Consider the following 24,167-nt stretch of genomic DNA (forward strand, 5'->3'; position numbering starts at 1 on the left):
CAGCCCTACAGCCAACCGGCCTCACAATTGCAGACCACTTGCAACCATGCCAGCCCAGGACCTCCACATCCGGCTCCTTCACTTGCGGGATCATCTGACACCAGCCACCCGGACAACTGATGAAACTGGGTTTGCACAACCACTGAATTTCTGCACAAACTGTCAGAAACCGTCTCAGGGAAGCTCATCTGTCTGCAGTTCGGAGTCAAAACCGACTTCAGTGGGCAAATGCTCACCTTCGATGGCCACTGAAGAAGTGTGCTCTTTGGGTATGAATCTTGGTTCCAACTGTACCGGGTAGATGGCAGACAGTGTAGCGTGTGGGTGAGCGGTTTGACGACGTCAACATTGTGAAGAGTGCTCCATGGAGGTGGGGTTATGGTATGGGCAGGCATAAACTACGGAAAACGCACACAATGGTATTTGTTTGATGGCAATTTGAATGCAGATACCGTAAGGAGATCCTGAGGCCCATTGTCGTGCCATTCACCTGCCGCCTAAACCTCATGTTTCAGCATGATAATACACGGCCACATGTGACAGAATCTGTACACAATTCCTGGAAGCGGAAAATGGCCCAGTTCTTCCATGGCCTGCATACTCACCAGAAATGTCACCCATTGAGCAAGTTCGGGATACTCTGGATCGACAGCGTGTTCCAGTTCCTGCCTATATCGAATATTTGCACAGCCCTTGAAGAGTGGGATATCATTCCACAGGCCACAATCAACAGCCTGATCAACTCTATGTGAAGGAGATGGGTCATGCTGCATGAGGCAAATAGTGGTCACACCAGATACAGACTGGTTTTCTGATCCACATCCCTACCGTTAAGGTATCTGCTCTCATCCTTCTAGACCTATCGGCTGCCTTCGATACTGTGAACCATCAGATCCTCCTCTCCACCCTCTCCGAGTTGGGCATCTCCGGCGCGGCCCACGCTTGGATTGCGTCCTACCTGACAGGTCGCTCCTACCAGGTGGCGTGGCGAGAATCTGTCTCCTCACCACGCGCTCTCACCACTGGTGTCCCCCAGGGCTCTGTTCTAGGCCCTCTCCTATTCTCGCTATACACCAAGTCACTTGGCTCTGTCATAACCTCACATGGTCTCTCCTATCATTGCTATGCAGACGACACACAATTAATCTTCTCCTTTCCCCCTTCTGATGACCAGGTGGCGAATCGCATCTCTGCATGTCTGGCAGACATATCAGTGTGGATGACGGATCACCACCTCAAGCTGAACCTCGGCAAGACGGAGCTGCTCTTCCTCCCGGGGAAGGACTGCCCATTCCATGATCTCGCCATCACGGTTGACAACTCCATTGTGTCCTCCATTGTGTCCTCCTCCCTGGTCCTTCTGTAGCTCAGTTGGTAGAGCATGGCGCTTGTAACGCCAGGGTAGTGGGTTCGATTCCCGGGACCACCCATACGTAGAATGTATGCACACATGACTGTAAGTAGCTTTGGATAAAAGCGTCTGCTAAATGGCATATATTATTATTATTATATTAGAGCGCTAAGATCCTTGGCGTGATCCTGGACAACACCCTGTCGTTCTCAACATCAAGGCGGTGGCCCGTTCCTGTAGGTTCATGCTCTACAACATCCGCAGAGTACGACCCTGCCTCACACAGGAAGCGGCGCAGGTCCTAATCCAGGCACTTGTCATCTCCCGTCTGGATTACTGCAACTCGCTGTTGGCTGGGCTCCCTGCCTGTGACATTAAACCCCTACAACTCATCCAGAACGCCGCAGCCCGTCTGGTGTTCAACCTTCCCAAGTTCTCTCACGTCACCCCGCTCCTCCGCTCTCTCCACTGGCTTCCAGTTGAAGCTCGCATCCGCTACAAGACCATGGTGCTTGCCTACGGAGCTGTGAGGGGAACGGCACCTCAGTACCTCCAGGCTCTGATCAGGCCCTACACCCAAACAAGGGCACTGCGTTCATCCACCTCTGGCCTGTTCGCCTCCCTACCACTGAGGAAGTACAGTTCCCGCTCAGCCCAGTCAAAACTGTTCGCTGCTCTGGCTCCCCAATGGTGGAACACACTCCCTCACGACGCCAGGACAGCGGAGTCAATCACCACCTTCCGGAGACACCTGAAACCCCACCTCTTTAAGGAATACCTAGGATAGGATAAAGTAATCCTTCTCACCCCCCTTAAAAGATTTAGATGCACTATTGTAAAGTGGCTGTTCCACTGGATGTCATAAGGTGAATGCACCAATTTGTAAGTCGCTCTGGATAAGAGCGTCTGCTAAATGACTTAAATGTAATGTAAAATGTATCTGTGACCAACAGATGAACATCTGTATTCCCAGTCGTGAAATCCATAGATTAGGGTCTAATGAATTATATATTTTTTAATTGAGTGAATTGTAACTCAGTAAAATCTTTGAAATTGTTGTTTATATTTTTGTTCAGTGAAGATTCAACCATGTTTCCTAGAGAACCGGAATGTCAGGCATGAGCCCTAAAGCTGTGTCAACTGTGTCCATTTTTTCTATCATACTTGTCACATTTAGTTTCATAAGCGTGAGCCCTCTATGAAGTGTAAAGTCAGAGAGGGTATTAAGATCATTCCCATAAGAGCGAACTGGCATAGGGTCATCTGCAGCTATTTGTTGAGTGAGATGAGACTTCGATAAAGTCCCTGGCCAACCACGTAACAGCAAAGCAGTCTGAACATTTGACAGACCCGCCTCAAGTTGCTGGATGCAGGGGAGAGAACTGGGAGAGCAGTGTTGGTGGTGTTGCTTTGTGAATTGGTGTAAACAGTGGAAGGTGTGAACCCATGTTCACAATTATTCCATTGTTATATAAATGCCAGCTGAAAAGTACCAGCGACCCCGCTGTCAGAGCAGGTCCGCTGAGGCCACGGCCTTGTGTGTCACTGGAGCCGGGCCGTGTAGGTGGAAACAAACGTCTGCGCCTTTTTGGTAAAACATCGGTGTAAATTCTCAGTGGAAATTTGCCATGTGAGCTGCACCATGCATAATTGACGAGTCACAAATAAAGCCAGGACAACAAATGTTCACATTTTTCATTAGATTTTATTGAAAACTTTATAAAATAACATGCTACAGCAGCATTTCATTTTTTTGTTTACTATCCTTTACATGTTCACATTTATTCAAACTGTAGAAAATGGCTTTAACAGCCCTCTCAGACCAACCGCACAGGCAGAGTCTGAGACAGAAGAGATCTGCTGCCCTCTTGTGGCTAAGACATTTTTTACCTTTATTTAACTAGGCAAGTCAAACAGATTTGAGTCTCAGAAACCCGACCCTAGGAAGCACTGTGACCAAATTTACATGGGCACAGTATTCCGGATAGTAGCTCATATCCCGCTTAAGGTCTTATTCTGGAGTGAATAAACTGAATATTCCTCATTTAAGTTATAGGTTAAATGGAATTGTAACAGAAACAGACTGACAGTAGGGCCTATAACCTCTCACATGCAGTCTCATATAATACTATCACTAGCAGTAAAATTATACAACAAATGTCTTGGGAACAAGAAAGAAGAATATTAATATTATAATTTTTTATTAATCTCGAGTCCAGTACGGAGAATCAGCTAAATGAATGATTGAATTATTTTGGTCGTACGAACTGTGCAGGTAGCCTACCTTTTGGAAGAGATTTGTTTGACAAATCAAATGAAAATATCACACAACACCCATGATTTGTAAGATTGAGCCTGCGCACTGCACGAAAAACAACAGGATATTGGTGTGCATGTAAATGTGGTCAATGATTAAGTTCTGGTTACAATGACAGACTATTTTGGCATAGGGGAACCACATCACTGCTTATGCAACTACTTTACCCACTTGAATATAATACAAAATAGATTTTGGCTGCAACCTTTGCTTCACAAGGTTTTGGCATGTCAGCCTCGTGATTTGTTGGAAGAGTCACCAGATCTCACCCTTATCAACGTAGGCAATGACATAGTTCCTCTATGCCAAAAGAGCCCATCATTGAAACCAGACTCTAGTCTCTGTTGCTTGGGGATCGGGTTTTGGAGAATAAGCAGGTTTGGGGATCAATCTCATTTCAGTGCCATCAGCTTGAAAAGTAAACATAGAAAACAATGAACAATTATCAAGCAAATACTTTGAATTTCAATCATCATCATCAGAGTTTCCTGAATTGAAATAGAATTGGCCCGAAATCCTGATCCTTCACAACGGGCACGGTAGACTGAATTCCCGGGCCCACGTCTAAAATAATAATAATTAAAAAAAAAAAATCTTAGTGTCATCTTCAAGACACTCCAACATATAATATAGTACAAGAAAACAGGTACAGACTTAGGGATACTTCAGCTAAACATTTTTTTGTTTTTGTACAGGCAGCCTGCATATTCAAAGGGGGCAAAATGTTCTGAAACCAATTTTAAAAAAACACACACACCCCCCATTTGGAAAGTATTCAGAGCCCTGGACTTTTTACACATTGATGAAGGCTGTAAATGTAACAATCTACACACACAATACCCCATAATGATTTCTGCGGTATTGAAGGTCCCCAAGAACACAGTGGCATCCATCATTCTTAAATGGAAGAAGTTTGGAACCACCAAGACTCTTACAAGAGCTGGCCACCCAACCAAACTGAGCAATTGGGGGAGAAGGGCCTTGGTCAGGGAGGTGACCAAGAACCCGACAGTCACTCTGACAGAGCTCCAAAGTACCTCTGGAGATTGGAGAACCTTCCAGAAGGACAACCATCTCTGAAGCACTCCACCAATCAGGCATTTATGATAGAGCGGCCACACGGAAGCCCCTCAGTAAAAGGCACGACAGCCCACTTGGAGTTTGCCAAAAGGCACCTAAAGATTCTCTGGTCTGAACCAAAATGGCACTCTTTGGGCTGAATGCCGAACATCAGGTTTGGAGGAAACCTGGCACCATCATTACAGTGAAGCATGGTGGTGACAGCATCATCCTGTGGGATGTTCTTCTGCAGCAAGGACTGGGAGTCTAATTAGGATCAAGGCAAAGATGAACAGAGCAAAGTACAGCGATCCTTGATGAAACCCTGCTCCAGAGCGCTTAGGGCCTCAGATTGGGGGTGAAGGTTCACCATCTAAGAGGACAACGACCCTAAGCACACAGCCAAGACAATGCAGGAGTGGCTTCGGGACAAGTATGTAAATGTCCTAGAGTAGCTCATCCAGAGCCTGGACTTGAACCTGATCAAACATCTCTGAAGAGACTTAAAAACAGCTGTGCAGCGACACTTCCCATCCAACCTGACAGAGCTTTAGATGATCTGCAAAGAGGAAGAAACTCCCAAAATACTGGTGTGTCAAGCTTGTTGCGTCATTCCAAAAAGACATGAGGCTGTAATTGCTGCCAAAGGTGCTTCAACAAAGTACTGAGTAAAGGGTCAATATTGGTTCAATCAGACCAGATAATCTCGTTTTTCATGGTCTGACAGCGGGCTGTTCTGTGCCTTTTACTAAGGAGTGGCTTCCGTCTGGGCACCCTACCATGAAAGTCTGATTGGTGGAGTTCTGCAGAGATGGTTGTCCTTCTGGAAGGTTCTCCCATCTCCCCAGAGGAACTCTAGAGCTCTAGGAAGAATGATGGAGGCCACTGTGTTCTTGGGGGGATCTACAATGCTCCAAACATTTTTTGATACTTTTCCACCAGATCTGTGCCTCGACACAATCCCGTCTCGGAGCTCTACGGACAATTCCTTCGACCTAATGGTAGGGTTTTTGATCTGACATGCACGGTCAACTATGAGACCTTATATTTCCAAATCATGTCCAATCAATTCATGTTTTTTTACCACAGGTGGACTCCAATGAAGTTGTAGAAATACCAAGGATGATCAACAGAAACAGAATGCACCTGAGCTCAATTTCGAGTCTCATAGAAAAGGGTCTGAATACTTAGGTAAACAAGGCATCAGTTTCTATATTTATACAATTGCAAAAAATAAAATAAACTTTGCCTTGACATGAGGTAGTGTAGATTGAATTATTTGTATTTTTTAAATCCATTTTAGAATCGGTCCGTAACATAAAATGTGGAAAATATCAAGGGGTCTGAATACTTTGAAAAGGCACTGTACACACACACTACTGGTAAAAAGTTAAAAACACACTCATTCAAGGGTTTTTCTTAATGTTTCACTATTTTCTACACTGTAGTAACCAAAACTGTCACACAAATAAAATATTTTATATTTGAGATGCTTCAAAATAGCCACCCTTTGCCTTGAGAGCTTTGCATACTCTTGGCATTCTCTCAACCAGCTTCATGAGGTAGTCACCTGGAACACATTTAAATTAACAGGGGTGCCTTGTTAAAAGTTCATTTGTGGAATTTCTTTCCTTTTTAATGCCTTTGAGCCAATCAGTTGTGTTGTGACAAGGTAGGGGTGGTATACAGAAGATAGCCCTGTTTGGAAAAACACCAAGTCCATATTATGGCAAGAACAGCTCAAATAAGCAAAGAGAAACAACCGTCCATCATTACTTTAAGACATGAAGGTCAGTCAATACGGAACATTTCAAGAACTTTAAAATGTATTTTTGCAGTTGCAAAAACCATCAAGGTCTATGATGAAACTGGCTCTCATGAGGACCGCCACAGGAAAAGACCCAGTGTTACCTCAGCTGCAGAGGATAAGTTCATAAGAGTTACCAGCCTCAGAAATTGCAGACCAAATAAATGCTTCAGAGTTCAAGTAACAGACACATCTCTACATCAACTGTTCACAGGAGGCTGTGTGAAATCAGGCCTTCAAGGTCAAAATTGCTGAAAAGAAACCACTACTAAAGGACACCAATATGAATTAGAGACTTGCTTGGACCAAGATACAAACAATGGACATTAGACCGGTAGAAATGTGTCCTTTGGTCTGATGAGTCCAAATTGGAGATTTTTGGCTCTAACCGGCGTGTCTTTGTGAGACGCGGTGTGGGTGAATGGATGATCTCCGCATGTGTATTTCCCACCGTAAAGCACGGAACTGGTGTTATGGTGCTTCGCTGGTGACACTGTCCGATTTATTTAACATTCAAGGGACACTTAACCAGCATGGCTACCACAGCATTCTGCAGAGATACGCCATCCCATCTGGTTTGCGCTTAGTGGGACTATCATTTGTTTTTCAACAGGACAAATGACCCAACACACCTCCAGGCTGTGTAAGGACTATTTGACGAAGAAGAAGAGTGATGGAGCGCTGCATCAGATGACCTGGCCTCCACAATCACCCAACCTCAAACAAATTGAGATGGTTTGGGATGAGTTGGACCGCTGAGTGAAGGAAAAGCAGCCAACAAGTGCTCAGCACATGTGGGAACTCCTTCAAAACTGTTGGAAAAGCATTCCAGGTGAAGCTGGTTGAGAGAATGCCAAGAGTGTGCAAAGCCGTCAAGGAAAAGGGTGGCTACTTTGAAGAATCAAATCTAAAATATATTTTGATTTGTTAAAAAAACAAAAATGGGTTACTACATGATTCCATATGTGTTATTTCTTAACTTGATGTCTTCACTATTATTCTACAATGTAGAAAATGGTAAAAATAAAGAAAAACCATTGAGTAGGTGTGTATGAACTTTTGACTGGTACTGTGCACAGACAGACACACAGAGAGACAGAGATATGTATGTATATATAATGTATGTATGCATGCACACATATATACAGACAAATATACACACGCCATAATTTTCAGAAACATTTCTGGAAGGAGAGAGGAAGGAGCATTACAATTAAAAAAGGAATCTTTTGGAGAAATATATATAGACTTCAATGGCAAACTCCTCTGATTCTACGTTGCACTACAGCCCAGTTTATAACCACCACATAACATGTTAAATAATTGGTGTTTAATGAGAAGCCGCCTTATTTTAAGGTTTAGAGCTGCTGGTTTACATTCACAATATATTATAAATGGCATTAAGCATGTTCTAGGTCACATCAGGCAGTTTGGAACTATTTAGCACAAGTCTTCTACTCTCCATCCAGTGACACACACAAATACCTATTGCGACTCACAACTAGTTATTTTACATTGGATGGTGCTTGTAATTACACATGGAATCAAGGTGCCGAAGTTCATGTCCCAACAAGAGTCACCATTGAGCCCTGAGCAGTGCAAAGGCTGCCCACTTTAGTCTCATCTTTGTGATGTGCTTTTTTTCTCCCCCTTATTTATTGGGTGGGTGATCACCAACACAAGTGGATTAAGTCTGTAGCCAACATCCACAATGTGGACACCTCTCAGTCCCTTCATGTCATCTAGGCTTGAGTCACCCATGACGAACAGTGCGGCGAGGGCCCATGGGTTATATAATACTGTAGCTACCACTTCAACTTGAAAGCCCACACTAATTGTTACCCGTCACCTGGCTTTTGGCTATTCTGAGACGCATTTCCCATGAACGACGCCAGTGTGATTAATTAAGACGTTAAAGAGCCTAATTAAATACAGGTGTGTCAGACATGGTTCACATTTCTCCAATGGCTGTGTGTGCCCTGCATTCTTTAAGCATATTTTAGAATTGTACAGATGTTCATTCTGTATTTAAAGCTCGTTTTGGCCAGCTTTGCATCCCTCCTTTGCATCCAATTTGGTTTGAATACCATCGTCTGTCATGTTTCAGCCATCATTACCACATGTTACTAGGATATAACGATTGCAATCCACGGCATTGGGACTTAATTGCCCTAGCGCAGGTTGAGTGGCACAGCCCAAATGGTTTAGACCAGGGTTTCCCCAAACCCTGGTGCGCCCCCCCCCTGGGTGCACGTTCTGTTTTTTGCCATAGCACTACACAGCTGATTCAAATAACCAACTCCTCATCAAACGGTGATCATTTGAGTCAGCTGTGTAGTGCTAGAGGAAAAAAAACATACACCCAGGGGGGTCCCAGGACCGAGTTTGGGAAACCCTGCTTTAGCAGAAAATGGCTTGAACAGGGATTTGTTCAAAGCTTTGTCTGTTATTTAGCTTGTAAGTATGTTTGCTGGCCCCTTGGGGGGTTCAATTCCTCTCCCTCCAAAACCCTTACTTTATCCTGATTACATTTTAAGTTAACATAATTCTGCCACGTGAAAACAAAATCCATCATCTGTCCCAACCCAATACCCTTTGTGATCCCAGTTTCGCAGAAAAATACAATTTTGGACCCAATTAAATTTCAACATATAACAGAATAATAAAATTGCCCCCGTAAAGTTCCCAGCACGATTACACAATGAACGTACATGAGGTAAATCCCTGTAGTATGGGATAGCTAGCTGACACCACAACCCCAAATCCCTGTTCGGTGTTTTGTTCTGTGATTAGTGTTAACAGTGAAAAGCCAGCACAGGAATGACTATGACACTGTTCAGGTAGGCACAAGAACAACATCCCCCTTCCCCCAGACACACCTCTACACTTGTGATCCAGGTGCCCTGCGTGTGTATGGCGCTGCAGCGCTTTGCGGCTCTTTTTTTTTGTCCCTTTCCCCACCCCCTACCAGCAGCAGGCTCCGCCTCTCAGGACTTCCTGTGTCGGAGAGACTCGGAGATGCCGTTGAGTTTGCTGCGTCCCGACGGGGTTGCCGTGCCACCGTTGCCATGGGGACGGCCACAGTCCCCTGTGACCTCCTGCTTCCGTCGGCGAGCGTCTTTGTAGCGGAGAGTGATGTCACTGCGGGTAGAGCAGAGGAGGAGAGTCAAGGGGGACACAGTGGCACACACACACAAGTATAAGGATGTTTACCGGCCTACATAGGCCTAAACGTTAGCACATTTCTTCACACACACTTACAAATACCCTGATTCTAAAGCACCCCCAATGGTTATGAACACGCTCACCCCATCCTCCCTAAGGGACAGTGTAGAATAGTAAGACATACAGCTGGGGAGGAGGAGACCACTTGTCAAGTCTCTGTTTAAAGACGGCATGTCCAGACAACATGCAGGCGGATGGGGATATATATATATTTCTCTGTACGCTTCAGAACCATGACTGGAGACAGTTGGTGGAAGGTGCAGGGCGAGGAGCTGCTGATCTGATTGGCTATCAGAGGATGGCGGGTGGGGTCAGCATGCTGACTGACAGGTTGAAGCTCCTGTAATACAGCCAGGACGGCCAACCCTCTTGTAGAGAGCTACTGGGTGTGCTCCGGCTCTGCTTTAACACACCGGATTCAGTTAATCAAGCTTACCCGGCTCCTGATTTGTAGAATTATGTGTGTTCAAGCAAAAATGTTGACCGCTGAGGATACTAAAGGACTAGAGTTGAGAAACTGCATGCACCCAAGGAGGGTAGCCATCTCTCTCTCCAGAAGGGGGTTTGTCCACACTGGGTTTGCCAGGGAGATTCGTTAGAAAAGCCCTCAGAGATAACATGACACGTCGGCTTTAGAAAACCAGCCTTGAGCTTCAAGTCATTTTTCTACTTCTTGCAGAGTGACATGGCATGTTACAGGAAATAATCATTGACACAGCATCACACCACCAGCTCATGCCATGTCATGTCATACTTTATAAACTGTGTTGGTGGCTGAGGAATGAGTCATACAGTGCATTCGGAAAGTATTCAGACCCCTTCACCTTTTCCACATTTCATTAAGTTACAGCCTTATACAAAAATTGTTATTGTCCCCCCTCATCAATCCACACACAATAACCCATAACGACAAAGCAACAGGTTTAGAAATTGTTGCAAATGTATTAAAAATAAAAACTGAAATGACTAATTTTAAATAAGTATTCAGACCATTTACTCAGTACTTTGTTGAAGCACCTTTGGTAGCGATTACAGCCTCGAGTCTTCTTGGGTATGACACTACAAGCTTGGCACACCTGTATTTGGGGAGTTACTCCCATTCTTCTCTGTAGATCATCTCAAGCTCTGCAAGGTTGGATTGGGAGCGTTGCTGCAGTTATTTTCAGACCTCTCCTGAGATGTTCGATCGGGTTCAAGGCCCGACTCAAGGACATTCAGAGACTTGTCACGAAGTCACTCCTGCATTGTCTTGGCTCAGCCTGAGGTCCTGAGTGCTCTGGAGCAGGTTTAAATCAAGGATCTCTGTACTTTGCTCCATTCATCTTTCCCTTGATCCTGACTAGTCTCCCAGTCCCTGCTGCTGAAGAAAATCCCCACAGCATGATGCTGCCACCACCATGCTTCACTGTAGGGATGGTGCCAGGTTTATTCCAGACTTGACACTTGGTATTCAAGCCAAAGAGTTTAATCAGACCAGAGAATCTTGTTTCTCATGTTCTGAGAGTCCTTTGGTGCCTTTTGGCAAACTCCAAATGGGCTGTCGTGCCTTTTACTGAGGAGTGGCTTCCGTCTGGCCACTCTAAAAATAAAGGCCTGATTGGTGGAGTGCTGCAGAGATGGTTGTCCTTCTGGAAGGTTCTCCCATATCCACAGAGGAACTCTGGAGCTCTGTCAGAGTGACCATCAGGTTCCTGGTCGCCTCCCTGACCAAGGCCCTTCTCCCGATTGCGCAGTTTGGTGTGGCGGCCAACTCTAGGAAGAGACTTGGTGGTTCCAATCTTCTTCCATTTAAGACTGATGGAGGCCACTTGTCTTGGGGACCTTAAATGCAGCAGAAATGTTTTGGTCCCTTCCCCAGATCTGTGCCTAGACACAATCCTGTCTCAGCACTCTACAGACAATTCCTTTGATCTCATGGCTTGGTTTTTGCTCTGACATGCACTGTCAACTCTGGGACCTTATACAGACAGGCGTGTGCCTTTCCAAATCATGTCCAATCAATCGAATTTACCACAGGTGGACTCCAATCAGGTTGTAGAAAAATCTCAAGGATGATCACTGGAGCTCAATTTAGAGTGAATACCTACATAAATAAGGTATGTTTTGATTTTCAAAATTACTAAACCTGTTTTCGCTTTGTCATTATGGGCCATTGTGTGTAAATTGATGAGGATTTTCTCTTATCAATTTCAGAATAAGGCTGTAAACGTAACAAATTGTGGAAAAAGGAGTCTGAATACTTTCCGAATGCACTGTAGTCATAGCTTTCCAAATGTTCCAGAATGGCACTTTGAAGTGTGCAGTTGACAACTTCCACTTCATTTAGTGTTTTCACTGATCAAACCCTTTTCTAATTGAGGAACAATCTGAGAGAGAAAAGGCAAAAAGGCCCGAGTGTGAGGTCAGAAAAACAAAACAAAAAAAACAGGAAGAGGGTAGTAGTACGACACGGCAGAAACGAAAACAACACGCATCATGAGATGGATTGATTCTGTGGAGGAAAACATGGATCCATTTTGGATCCAGAGAAGGTGAGGTGGTGGGTGATGATGACACCAACGGCAGACCACCGCTTCGTAGGAGAACAGGCACAGCCTCGCTCCTACACCTACCTCACTGGACATGAACATTGCCGCTATGAACGAGAAGGGACAGCAGGAGGGGTGGAGAAAACAGATGAGAAGCTTTAACATGCAGGGCTAATATACCCAGTCACGTCCAGCATGAGGGGAGGAGGGCAACATAAAAGAAAAATTGCACACTCAACCACGCAAAAAACATACACAACCATTATACCATATGGGGACATGAACAGGAAAAAAAAAATATATATATATATACATATTACATTACTAAAATAATAAAATGGGCAGTTAATGAACATAAGCTTCCATGAAGAATCAACATAAATGTATTCATAAACGTGAATTTCATGCAAGGCATTTCTTATCAATTCATTAAATTAATCGGAAGAGGTAACAGAAGAGACCAGAACGACTCCAGTTCATGACCCGAACACTGCTGAAGACCTCTTACAGTATATACACATTAGTGTCATTATTGCTATGTTCTACAACAGAGGAGGAGGAGACAGGCAGACTGGTTGGCAGCTTACCGGATGAAGAAGCGCCACAATGTCCAGCTGAGGATGAGGACGATACCCAGGAACCAGCATTGGGTGACGAAGAAGGGGATGGGCAGCATGATGGTCCTGGGGTCGTATTTGACTACGATGAGGAACTCGGTCACGGTGATGGCCGCCACCAGCCACGCCTGCTGCCCCAGCTTCCTATAGAACTTCCTGAGGGAGGACGGAGGAGACAGAGGATTTAATTGCTCGTCAGTTGTAAAGACACACTGCACACAATACATACAGTGTTACTAATACTCACGGGTCGTCCATGAAGTCGTAGATCTCCCTCATGGCCACTCCGCCCACGTTGACAAAGAAGACGAGGCGAAGCAACACCAGGTAGTGCTCCGGAGGCATCCACAGCACAAACTTCAGGTAGAAGGTGTTCAGCTCCGCCAGCAGGAACTAACAGAGAGAACAAGAGAGAAGGGAGAGAGAGATGGAGAGCCAGGCAGGGAGATTGCAGAGAGATCACAGGTCAGAGGAGGAAGACTTGAGTAGAGAGAGATAAGCGACAGATTTAGTGTGGGTGAGCGTGAACGTGAGAGCGCAACCTAGACAGAGAGTGACAGTCGACAAAGAGTTAAGTGAGAGGAATGAGAGAGAGAGAGCAACAGTGAGAGAGAGTCTCACCATGAAGATGATTCCCAGGACAGCCAGCCACCTGCGTAGGTTAGAGGCAGGCTTCCACTCAAACTTGACCCAGCTGTAGGGTGTGAACTGGAAGGCCATGCGCTTGATCTTCCCTCTGATTAACAGACACATACACACATATCGTACACTATCCATCCCTAATAAGAAATGAGAACATTCTATAAAAAAAAACTACTACTACAAACTCTTTGGTGGGAGAATATTAGTTAAGTAAACAACAGCCATATCTATAACTCTTATGACATTGGGACTTCTTTGTGCACAAGCTTAAGGAAGCGTAACCAAGGTGACAGGAGGTGGGCAGCGTACTTGTATGTGGGGATGTTCCACAGTCCCTGCCACTGGTAGGGCTTCATAGACAGCCAGCCTAAGGTCTTCATCCCAGCGTAGATCCCCAGGCCATTACACACCAGCACATCCATTATCCACTGAAAGACAGACATGACATTTAGGATTCACAGAACAAGACATGGCATTAGGCATTCTCTAAAGACAAAATCCTAACTCAAGCTTTCTGCACATAACATTCAGTATCTACTTACAGGGAGACCGATCTACTGACGGGGCGGCAGGTAGCCTAGTGGTTAGTGTTGGGCCAGTAACCGAATGGTTGCTAGATCGAAGCCCCGAGCTGACATGGTAAAAATCAGTCGTTCTGCCCCTGAACAAGGCAATTAACCCACTGTTCCTAGGCAGTCATTGTAAATAAGAATTTGTTCTCAACTTGCCTGGTTAAAAAAAAAGGTCAAAAACATTTATTTTTATTTTACATTCAACTGACAGACTTGAAATTCAATAAAGTCCATTTGCTTTTGAATTGCCTCCTAGTATCAAACATCCATTATCCAAACTCAACAGTGGACAAACATATCCTGGTGTGTTATGAAGAAGAGGTACATACATGGTCCCACCAGCACTCAGAGAAGTTGGGAAGCTGGTGCTCCAGACTGTACTCCAGGAACTCAAACATCACGCTGATGATCATACACATCCACCAGTCTCTGATCACAAGTGTCTTGACAGAAGAAGGGAGGGAGAGATGAGACGTGAATGTTGTGGCTTCCTGTAAAGCAGTCACCCACCACTGTGTGTGATGCAGTCATATTGCCAGCTCTACCTTTAATCCAGTATTAATGCTAATCAAGCATGAAATATAGGCTTAAAAATACAGTACGCTACTCAGACCCACCTTAATATACCAGCCAAGAAAGTGAGCGGGGACAAAGCCATCCATCTTGTCCTGCAAAAATAACATTTGTGTCATATTTTTTAACCTTTGTCAACAGTGATCTTTGGGACGGCCCTTTTACAACCATGTTAACAAAGAACTGAGAACCTTGTTTGACGCGGACAACAGTGGATTTAAATATCTGTGGAAATTAGCGATTGAGTGGAATTTAATAGTTACAAAATTAAAAAGCCCACAGAAAGCCAACATTTGAGTGTACAGTCCACTAGGGCAGTCTTGGCTTAAGGGAACCCAGTAGGAGCACTGAGTGAAGTATTACTCCGTCGAGCAAGACAGCGAGAAAGCAAGCGAGACAGAGAGAGACACACACACACACACCGAGAGAGCGCAAGCGAGAGAGTCACCTAGAAAGCGAAAGAGACACACACACACCGAGAAAGAGAAATGTCTTTAGTGTCACAGTCCCTGCAGGTGCCACCATTGCTGTTGTGCTACAGGTTAATGTGTGCGCGCACGTGTCTTACCCAGATGTTATGCCAGGGGTCGGTGGTGTTCCCCGGGTCGTATATGAGGCAGTTGCCGCCATAGTCCCTCTCCGGCAGGGCTACCCCCAGTTTGGGGTCAATGTACTTCATAAACTGTCTCCCATCACGGACCGTCTAATGAATGAGGGTAAATTAAGTATACACAAATTGATAGTATTTAGTACTTGTCTATGTATAGTGAACAAAAACAAATGCAACATGTAAAGTGTTGGTCCCATGTTTCATGAGCTGAAATAAAAGACCCCAGAAATGTTTCAGACACACAAAAGGCTTCGCTCTCAAATGTTGTGCAAACATTTTTTTACATCCCTGTGTGTGAACATTTCTCCTTTGCCAAGATAATCCATCCACCTGACAGGTGTGGCATATCAAGAAGCTGATTAAACAGCATGATCATTACACAGGTGCACCTTGTGCTGAGGACAATAAAAGGCCACTTTAAAATGTGCAGTTGTGTCACACAGCACAATGCCACAGATGCCTCAAGTTGAGGGAGTGTGCAATTGGCATGCTGACTGCAGGAATGTCCACCAGAGCTGCTGCCAGAGAACGGAATGTTAATTTCTACCATAAACCGTCTCCAATGACATTTTAGAAAATTTGGCAGTACGTCCAACCGGCCTCACAACCGCAGACCACGTGTAAGCACGCCAGCCCAGGCCCTCCACATCTGGTTTCTTTACCTGCGGGATCATCAGACTAGCCTCCCAGACGGCTGATGAAAATGAGGAGCATTTCTACCTGTAATCAAGCCCTTTTGTGGGGGTAAAATTCATTCCGATTGGCTGGGCCTGACTCCCAGGTCCACCCATGGCTGCTCACCTGCTCAGTCATGTGAAATCCATAGATTATGGCCTAATTTATTTATTTCAATTGACAGATTTCCTTATATGAACTTTAACTCAGTAAAATTGTTGAAATTGCTGCTTTTGCGTTTAGATTTTTGTTCAGTATACTTTGAACTCGTTTCTGGAAGATGTGTTCTCTTCCCTTTAAGTCCCTTCAGACCCATTCCGCATCTAATCATGTCATTGATCCTTTTCCCTTTTGATTGTCCCTCTTTACTAAAAAATACCTAGTTGGCAGTGCTCTCAGAGAGAACTTGCCTCTGTATTTCAAAGCTGATTGTAGTGATTATTTATTCAAACAACAATTCTATTGCAACTATAATTGTGTGTGTGTGTGTGTGTGTGTGTGCGTGCAATCGACCCACCTGGAACAGCACAAAGATAAGGAATAGCTCGTAGACAACGGAGACACATAGCCAGAAGCGCCAGTATGCTGGAGAGAAGAGAGAGAGAGAACAAAATATTATACATGTTAGGATAATCTACACTCCTGGGACATCCACAAGGTGCTTTCCTTGTTAATTCTTTAGAGTAAGACATTGGAGGCGGGAGTGCTAAGCTGACATATGGAATTGTTTTAAGATGGTCTATCGATCATTCAGCGATTTGGTTTAGAATTTTAGGACCCCTCCGGTATCCAAAAAATACATAGATTTTGGCCTTTTACTACTAAATCCCACAGAAACACATTGAATAACACATTCATAAATGGCAAAAAGGACAGTCCACAAATGTATCATAAGAAACCAGGTTGACGCATCTGTCCTAAAAATGGAGCAGATAAAAAAATAACTCACAAAAACTACCTACATACTTCCATTCCTTTTTATTACCGGTACCGGTTACCTTCAGATGAGTCTCGTCACAGATATCTTCAGTTTAAAAAGTGACACATTTTGATGGGATTTAAAAATGAAAATAAAATAACTTCGGTTGACTCACCAGTGTGCCAATCGACTCTACGGGGTTAACGGAAAACAGTAAATAACCACAAAACTGAGTCACTAATAAGGACCGCAAGGAAACATATTACTGCACAGCATCCATTTAGTTTGTTTTGTTTATTGACAGTGTAGTAGGGCAGGGATACATACCGTCGCTCCAGTTTCTCCAGTCTAAAACCCTGAAGTAACCTTCACACCATACAGTCCTATACAACACTTTAGTCTCCTACAAATGGGCCATTTGTTTTGCAAAATAGAAACACCTTGGCAACAAGATGACAATGCCTGCAAACCACAAGTAGTGTTGTAGCATGACAAGTGTTGCCGTGTTTGCATTTGACTATCCATCACCTGTAGTAAACAAATGAGTAGGTATGAGTAGGACTACTTAAATAGCTAACAAAAATGGTTAGTGGCCCTAAGTGTTGAGATTGCCTGCAATGACAACAAGCTCAGTCCGATGATGCTGTGACACACCGCCCCAGACCATGACGGCCCCTCATCTCCAAATCGATCCCGCTCCAGAGTACAGGCCTCGGTGGAACACTCATTCCTTCAACTATAAATGCAAATCTGGCCATCACCCCTAGTGAGACAAAACCATGACTCGTCACTGAAGAGCACTTTTTGTCAGTCCAGTCTGGTCCAGCGAAGGTGGGTTTGTGCCCATAGGCGACGTTGTTACCGGTGATGTCTGGTGAGGACATGCCTTTTACAACAGGCCTACAAGCCCTTAGTTGAGCCTCTCTCAGCCTACTGCGGACAGTCTGAGCACTGATGGAGGGATTGTGCATTCCTGGTGTAACTTGGGCAGTTGTTTGCCATCCTGTACCTGCCCTGCAGGTGTGATGTTTGGATGTACCAATCCTGTGCAGGTGTTGTTACACGTGGTCTGCCACTGTGAGAATGATCAGATGTCCGTCCTGTCTCTCTGTAGCGCTGTCTTAGACGTCTCACAGTACGGACATAGCAATTTATTGCCCTGGCCACATCTGCAGTCCTCATGCCTCCTTGCAACATGCCTAATGCACATTCACACAGCTGAGCAGGGACCCTTGGCATCTTTCTTTTGGTGTTTTTCAGAGTCAGTAGAAAGGCCTCTTTAGTGTCCTAAGTTTTCATAATTGCCTACTCCCTGTAAGTGGTTAGTGTCTTAACCGTTCCACAGGTGCATGTTCATTAATTGTTTATGGTTCATTGAAAAAGCATGGGGAAAAAGTGTTTAAATCCTTTACAATGAAGATCTGTGAAGTTATTTGGATTTTTACTAATTATCTTTGAAAGACCGGGTCCTGAAAAAGGGACGTTTCATTTTTTGCTGAGTTTACAATGGCTCTTTGGTTTGTAGCGTGTAATGGTTTGTAGCCCTTGCCAGGCTTTCACACTGCCTAGCACTCTTTGATTTTGCACCTGTGATGTTACAGAGGTTCAAACAGGTTTAATTTCAGGTAGGACATGAAACATATTGCTGATATGGTAAATGTTCAGATTGAATTGTGCAATTCAGAGTTTCACAGCTGAATGGGACAAGTTGTAAAAGACAAATTCACAGTTTCCACTGTTCCTGACCAATGCACATGCCGCGATTAAATAAACTAAAAGTTCTTCAACTGGTGGTGCTTGAAACGACACACAGAAAAATGCCAAATCTGTCTCTGCATTAAGGCTGCACGATTTGGACAAAACAACAAATTGCAATATCTGGCCCACCCCAAAGAAATTGCAATTGTGATCATGAATTGCAATTTCCCAACACTTGAGTGAAAAACATGTCTAACGAAATTACCAAGTTAAAAACAACTGTCAGGGTAGAGCACATCACTTCTAATACGAGATCATATGAATTAAAACATACTGTGCTAACAGAATACAAGACCAAAATAAACAAATATTTTCCAACATTGTTATAGGCTACATACACCTACATATTAACAAACACACGTTTCATATGATCATACAAATATAGTGTGCTATAAGCATAGCACTTATTAATTTATGATTAACATTATGGAGTTCTTATTTTAACATTAGTTTTTAAAACAACCTAAATTAATTATTTATTCAGGAAGGTAGAATAGGAAGCTTATGATTGTGTAATTATGTATTATGTATAAGTGGGCTCAAATCATTATTATTATTGAAATTGTTAGTCAAAAGTTCCAGATATGCATCGTTGGTCACAGATAAGTCCCTAATCTATGCATTTCACTTGACAGAATACAGATATTGGTCACAGATAAATAAATCATGTAGGGGCGTGGATCAGTCAGTATCTGGTGTGACCACCATTTGCCTCATGCAGCACGACACCTTTGCATAGAGTTGATCAGGCTGTTGATTGTGGCCTGTGGCAGTACACTGTTCTCAGTTCTTTGTTGCCCCACTCTTCTTCAATGGCTGTGCGAAGTTGCTGGATATTGGCGGGAACTGGAACACGCTGCTGTACATGTCAATCCAGAGCATCCAAAACGTACTCAATGGGTGACATGTCTGGTGAGCAGGCAATGGAAGAAAGGACATTTTCATCTCCCAGGAATTGCGTACAGATCCTTGCGACATGGGACTGTGCATTATGCTGAAACATGAGGTGATGGATGAATGGCACGACAATGGGCCTCAGCATGTCGTCACGGTATCTCTCTGCATTCAAATTGCAATCGATAAAATGCAATTGAATTCGTTGTCCAATTTATGCCTGCCCATATCATAACCCCACTGTCACCATAGGGCACTCTGGTCGTCAGCAAACCGCTTGCCAACACGACACACACAGTCTGCCCGGTACAGTTGAAATCAGGATTCATCCGTAAAGAGCACACTTCTCCAGCGTACCAGTGGCCATTGAAAGTGAGCATTTGCCCACTGAAGTTGGTTACGACGCCAAACAGCAGTCAGGTCAAGACCCTGGTGGGGATGACGAGCATGCAGATTAACTTCCCAGAGACGGTTCCTGACAGTTTGTGCAGAAACAGTTTCATCAGCTGTCTGGGTGGCTAGTCTCAGACCATGCCGCAGGTGAAGAAGCCGGAAGTGGATGTCCTAGGCTGGCTTGGTTACACTTGATCTGCGGTTGAACATATTGCCAAATTCTCAAAAACGACAGAGGCCACTTATGGTAGAGAAATGAAAATTAAATTCTCTGGCAACAGCTCTGATGGACATTCCTGCAGTCAGCATACCAATTCCCTCAAAACATTAGACATCTGTGGCATTGTCTTGTGTGCACCTGCACATTTTAGAGTAGCATTTTATTGTCCCCAGCACTCGGTGCACCTGTGTAATGATCATTATGTTTAATCAGCTTCTTGATATGCCACCCCTGTCAGGTGGATGGATTATCTTGGCAAAGGAGAAATGCTCACTAACAGGAATAGAAACAGATTTGTGCACAAAATTTGAGAGAAACACTTTTTGATCAGTATAGATACACTATATACACACACAAAAGCATGTGAACACCCCTTAACATTTGTGGATTTGGCCATTTCAGCCACACCCGTAAAATGTTTGCCCTGCTAGAGCTGCCCCGGTCAACTCTAAGTGCTGTTATTGTGAAATGGAAACGTCTAGGAGCAACAACAGCTCAACCGCAAAGTGGTAGGTAACAAGCTCACAGAACGGGAATGCAGAGTGCTGAAGCGTGTAAAAATAGTCTGTCCTCGGTTGCAGCACTCACTGCAGAGTTCCAAACTGCTTCTGGAAGCAATGTCAGCACAAGAACTGTTCGTTGGGAGCATCATGAAATGGTTTCCCATGACCGAGAAGCCGCACACAAGCCTAAAATCACCATGTGCAACGGCAAGCGTTGGTTGGAGTGGAGTAAATAAAGCTCGCCGCCATTGGCCTCTGGAGCAGTGGAAATGTGTTCTCTGGAGTGACAAATCACGCTTCACCATCTGGCAGTCCGACGTACGAATCTGGATTTGGCGGATGTATTGTAATCCCCATGTAATCTGATGCAGTGTATAATCTGTATGTACTTCGCACACAGTCGGGATAGTCTTCATGGCCCACTCCATTGTAATGTAATCTGATGCAGTGTATGTAATCTGTATGTACTTCGCACACAGTCGGGATAGTCTTCATGGCCCACTCCATTGTAATGTAATCTGATGCAGTGCATGTAATCTGTATGTACTTCACACACAGTCAGGATAGTCTTCATGGCCCACTCCATTGCTGTGCCTCCAAACATCTATATTGATTTGGAAGCAGACATGCATTCTTTCTCTCCGCACTGAAGACATTTTCAGAGGAAGAACAGACCTGCTCTTCACAACAGTATCTCTACTTGCACATTCATCATCTGCACATTCATCACTCCACTGTTTAATTGCTAAATTGTAATTACGTCGACCAGTACGGCCTATTTATTTCCTTACCTCCCTAAATCTTACTACATTTGCACACACTGTATATAGATTGTTCTACTGTATTATTGAATGCATGTTTGTTAATTCTATGTCTAACTGTTGTTTGTGTTGAATTGCTATGCTTTATCTTGGCAAACGTCGCCGTTGTAAATGACAACTTGTTCTCAACTGGCCTAACCTGGTTAAATAAAGGTGAACTATAAAAATAAGACCGGAGAGCAATACTCTATTACAGAGTTTGATTTACACCTGTGCTTGCCACGGCAGTTGACAACGTTTTATGTTTGACATGTCCACAGTGCTGCAGCACCACCACCTTTGAAAGCAGTGATTCACCGCAAGCCATATCTGGGAAGAATATTATAGGTTTTCGGTTTCACAAAAGCATTAAATCCCTCTTTTTCTTCTTTCAAAGTGTAAAAGTGACCATGTTGACTCACTAATGGTGTCTCTTTGGACAGGATGTAGTTTTGCTGAGAGCGTGTCCCATGTCAATGCACTTAGCCGACGTATCAAAAGGCTTGGCAGGCTCGTATTCACTGAAGTACAAACGCACGACGAAGCAGAAATGTGAAGAGTGTTTGCACTGCGGCTGGAGGTTGTGTTACCTGGATGTGGTCTGGTGAATGGGCCATCTTTGGCTTGTGTCACTCCAAAGCAGAGGAACACTAGGATGCTGGCCACAATCCCTCTGGTAGAAAACACAAGCAGACTTCAGTAAATAGAACAACTAATGATAAACTCACATACAGCTCAGTCCTCTTTACAGGATGACTAAAAAGATACATTTAGAATATTATGACATCTATATACATGGACTGGAATTCGTGGCTTGCATTAAAATGTCATTATTTGACCCATGTTTTGGCTAAAGAGCATTAAATCATCATTTTACTTTCAGCCCTCAGAGGTTGTTCTGTAGGTCAAGGTGGGTGAAAGAGCAAGTTTTAGAGGTGGAACACCAGGCAAGTTAAGGGCAGGGCCCAGGCAAGCTGAGTACGTGTGGCATGCTAGCTGTACCCATCATGTCAGTGCACATGACTGAAGAGGCGAAAAGGTGAGAAAGCCTAGGTGCGTGAGACAACCACCCCCAGGGGATCAGTGCATTCAGGTGAAGGCATTCAGCCAGGCATGCAGTAGGGTAGTGGCGTCGGTTATGACCCGGGGGGAAGAAGTTGTAGTGGGCTCTAATCTCCCAGGCGAGCTGGGCCTCGCTAACCACGGCAAATCCCGTTAATGACCATCGGATTGTCAGCACAGATACCAGGAATAGCTGGTTGGGGTTAACGCCTTCCTAAGTAACACCAACACTAATACTACACACAGAAACAAGCATGCAAACACACTTCCTCCGTCTGAAGACTCCCCAATGTTGACAAATTCCTCTGCTCGCAAAACTCACTGAAATGGCTTAAGACCATGCAAAGGCTCTTAAAGTTCTTACTTACATCATAGTCACAAAACATACAAAAAAAAGTACATGTTAATGACTAGTACCAAAGCAGTGGGGTGGGAATAGAAACAGTCCTCTGCTCCCCAAAGCATCCATTAGTCAATACCTAGCTTTTTCCTACATTATATCTATGCCTTGCAATCTTCGATGTATTCTCCAACAGCCATTAATATTTAATTTGCTTGAGTGCTGGCCATTTCTTTCATAATAGTGTGATTTTTACTAGGCTTCACAGCATCTTTACGCTACAGAACTTCGTAAGAGTTGAGCACGTATTACCGTGCAATATCTATTTTGACATTTCAAAAAAAGTGCCCAAGAACTGAAGTCAGAGCTAAAAATAAAGGAGGAACCTAAAAGACTGTGCTGACTGTGCTACAAGCCAGCTGGGCTGAAGGTGACTGGCTGTTCGAGGTGGAAGTGATTCCTTTCACACAAGCAGTCGTGACTAAGTGTGTGTCGCCGTGCTGCATGATTATAGAAGATTATAGAAGAGAGGCATCGTGTGTGCGCGTAACCGAATGGCTGACCTTTTCGTGTTGTACGTCGTATCCTGGGGTGTCTCCTCCAACAGAGTGACATAGACCAACACACACGTGAGAATGAAAAGCACAGTGACTGTATGTGCTCTCCTGCAATGAGAGAGAGGGAGGGTGAGGAGAGAGAGCGGCAATCAATGACAGTGTGGCAAGAATAATCAGCAATATTAATTGGCTGGACATGCAATGAGCAGTGTGTGTGTGTGTGTGTGTGTGTGTGTGTGTGTGTGTGTGTGTGTGTAAGAAAGAGTTGAGCTTCTTGGGCGAATTCAGTTCAATGACAACAGATCGTTCATCTCCGCCGTGCTGATACACCATTCCTCCATACAGCATCCTAGTTTGAGTACACTTAAGAGAGTTCCCTTTTCTCCACAGTTAAGTATGCTACATATGAACAGGCCACATTGCATGTTTCAAGTATGTACCTACCACACATTAACCAAAAAGACTGGTAGGGGCAGGGAAAAGAAAAAGAGGGAATGTTAGTGGTAGGTCGGAGGTTGTTCAATCGGGTAAATGGTGTGAAAGAGCGATAGAAGGAGGGAGAAGGGTGGAAGAGGACATTGAGCGGTACGATGCCTGTCTGCCATCCTTCTTGAGAGAGACTGGGTGAGCATAGGGCTAGGCGATATATCGGATTCATTCAATTCATTTGGACTTGTGTTTTAGCGCGATATTCCAAACGGAAAAAAAACAAACAAAAAAAAAAGAGCGCTTATGCCCGCTTGTT

At 44.3% G+C, this 24,167-nt stretch overlaps 1 protein-coding gene across 2 annotated transcripts in view; it reads right to left on the reverse strand.

The window, feature by feature from the left end:
- Positions 1-3,036: 3,036 nt before the first annotated feature.
- ptdss2 (phosphatidylserine synthase 2) overlaps positions 3,037-24,167 on the reverse strand; it is a 38,154-nt gene continuing 17,023 nt past the window's right edge. For both annotated transcript variants that reach the window (XM_035790402.2, XM_035790401.2), the window contains exons 3-13: positions 23,429-23,530; positions 22,054-22,136; positions 16,494-16,561; positions 15,260-15,394; positions 14,736-14,786; positions 14,448-14,561; positions 13,856-13,974; positions 13,526-13,640; positions 13,152-13,297; positions 12,875-13,060; positions 3,037-9,675 (exon numbers count right to left, since the gene is read on the reverse strand). In XM_035790402.2, coding sequence (XP_035646295.1) covers positions 9,522-9,675; positions 12,875-13,060; positions 13,152-13,297; positions 13,526-13,640; positions 13,856-13,974; positions 14,448-14,561; positions 14,736-14,786; positions 15,260-15,394; positions 16,494-16,561; positions 22,054-22,136; positions 23,429-23,530 — 1,273 coding nt within the window. In that variant the 3' untranslated portion in view covers positions 3,037-9,521. The remainder of the gene's footprint in view (positions 9,676-12,874; positions 13,061-13,151; positions 13,298-13,525; positions 13,641-13,855; positions 13,975-14,447; positions 14,562-14,735; positions 14,787-15,259; positions 15,395-16,493; positions 16,562-22,053; positions 22,137-23,428; positions 23,531-24,167) is intronic.

This window comes from Oncorhynchus keta, chromosome 17, assembly GCF_023373465.1.
Source record: "Oncorhynchus keta strain PuntledgeMale-10-30-2019 chromosome 17, Oket_V2, whole genome shotgun sequence".
In the NCBI taxonomy this organism is placed as follows: domain Eukaryota; kingdom Metazoa; phylum Chordata; class Actinopteri; order Salmoniformes; family Salmonidae; genus Oncorhynchus; species Oncorhynchus keta.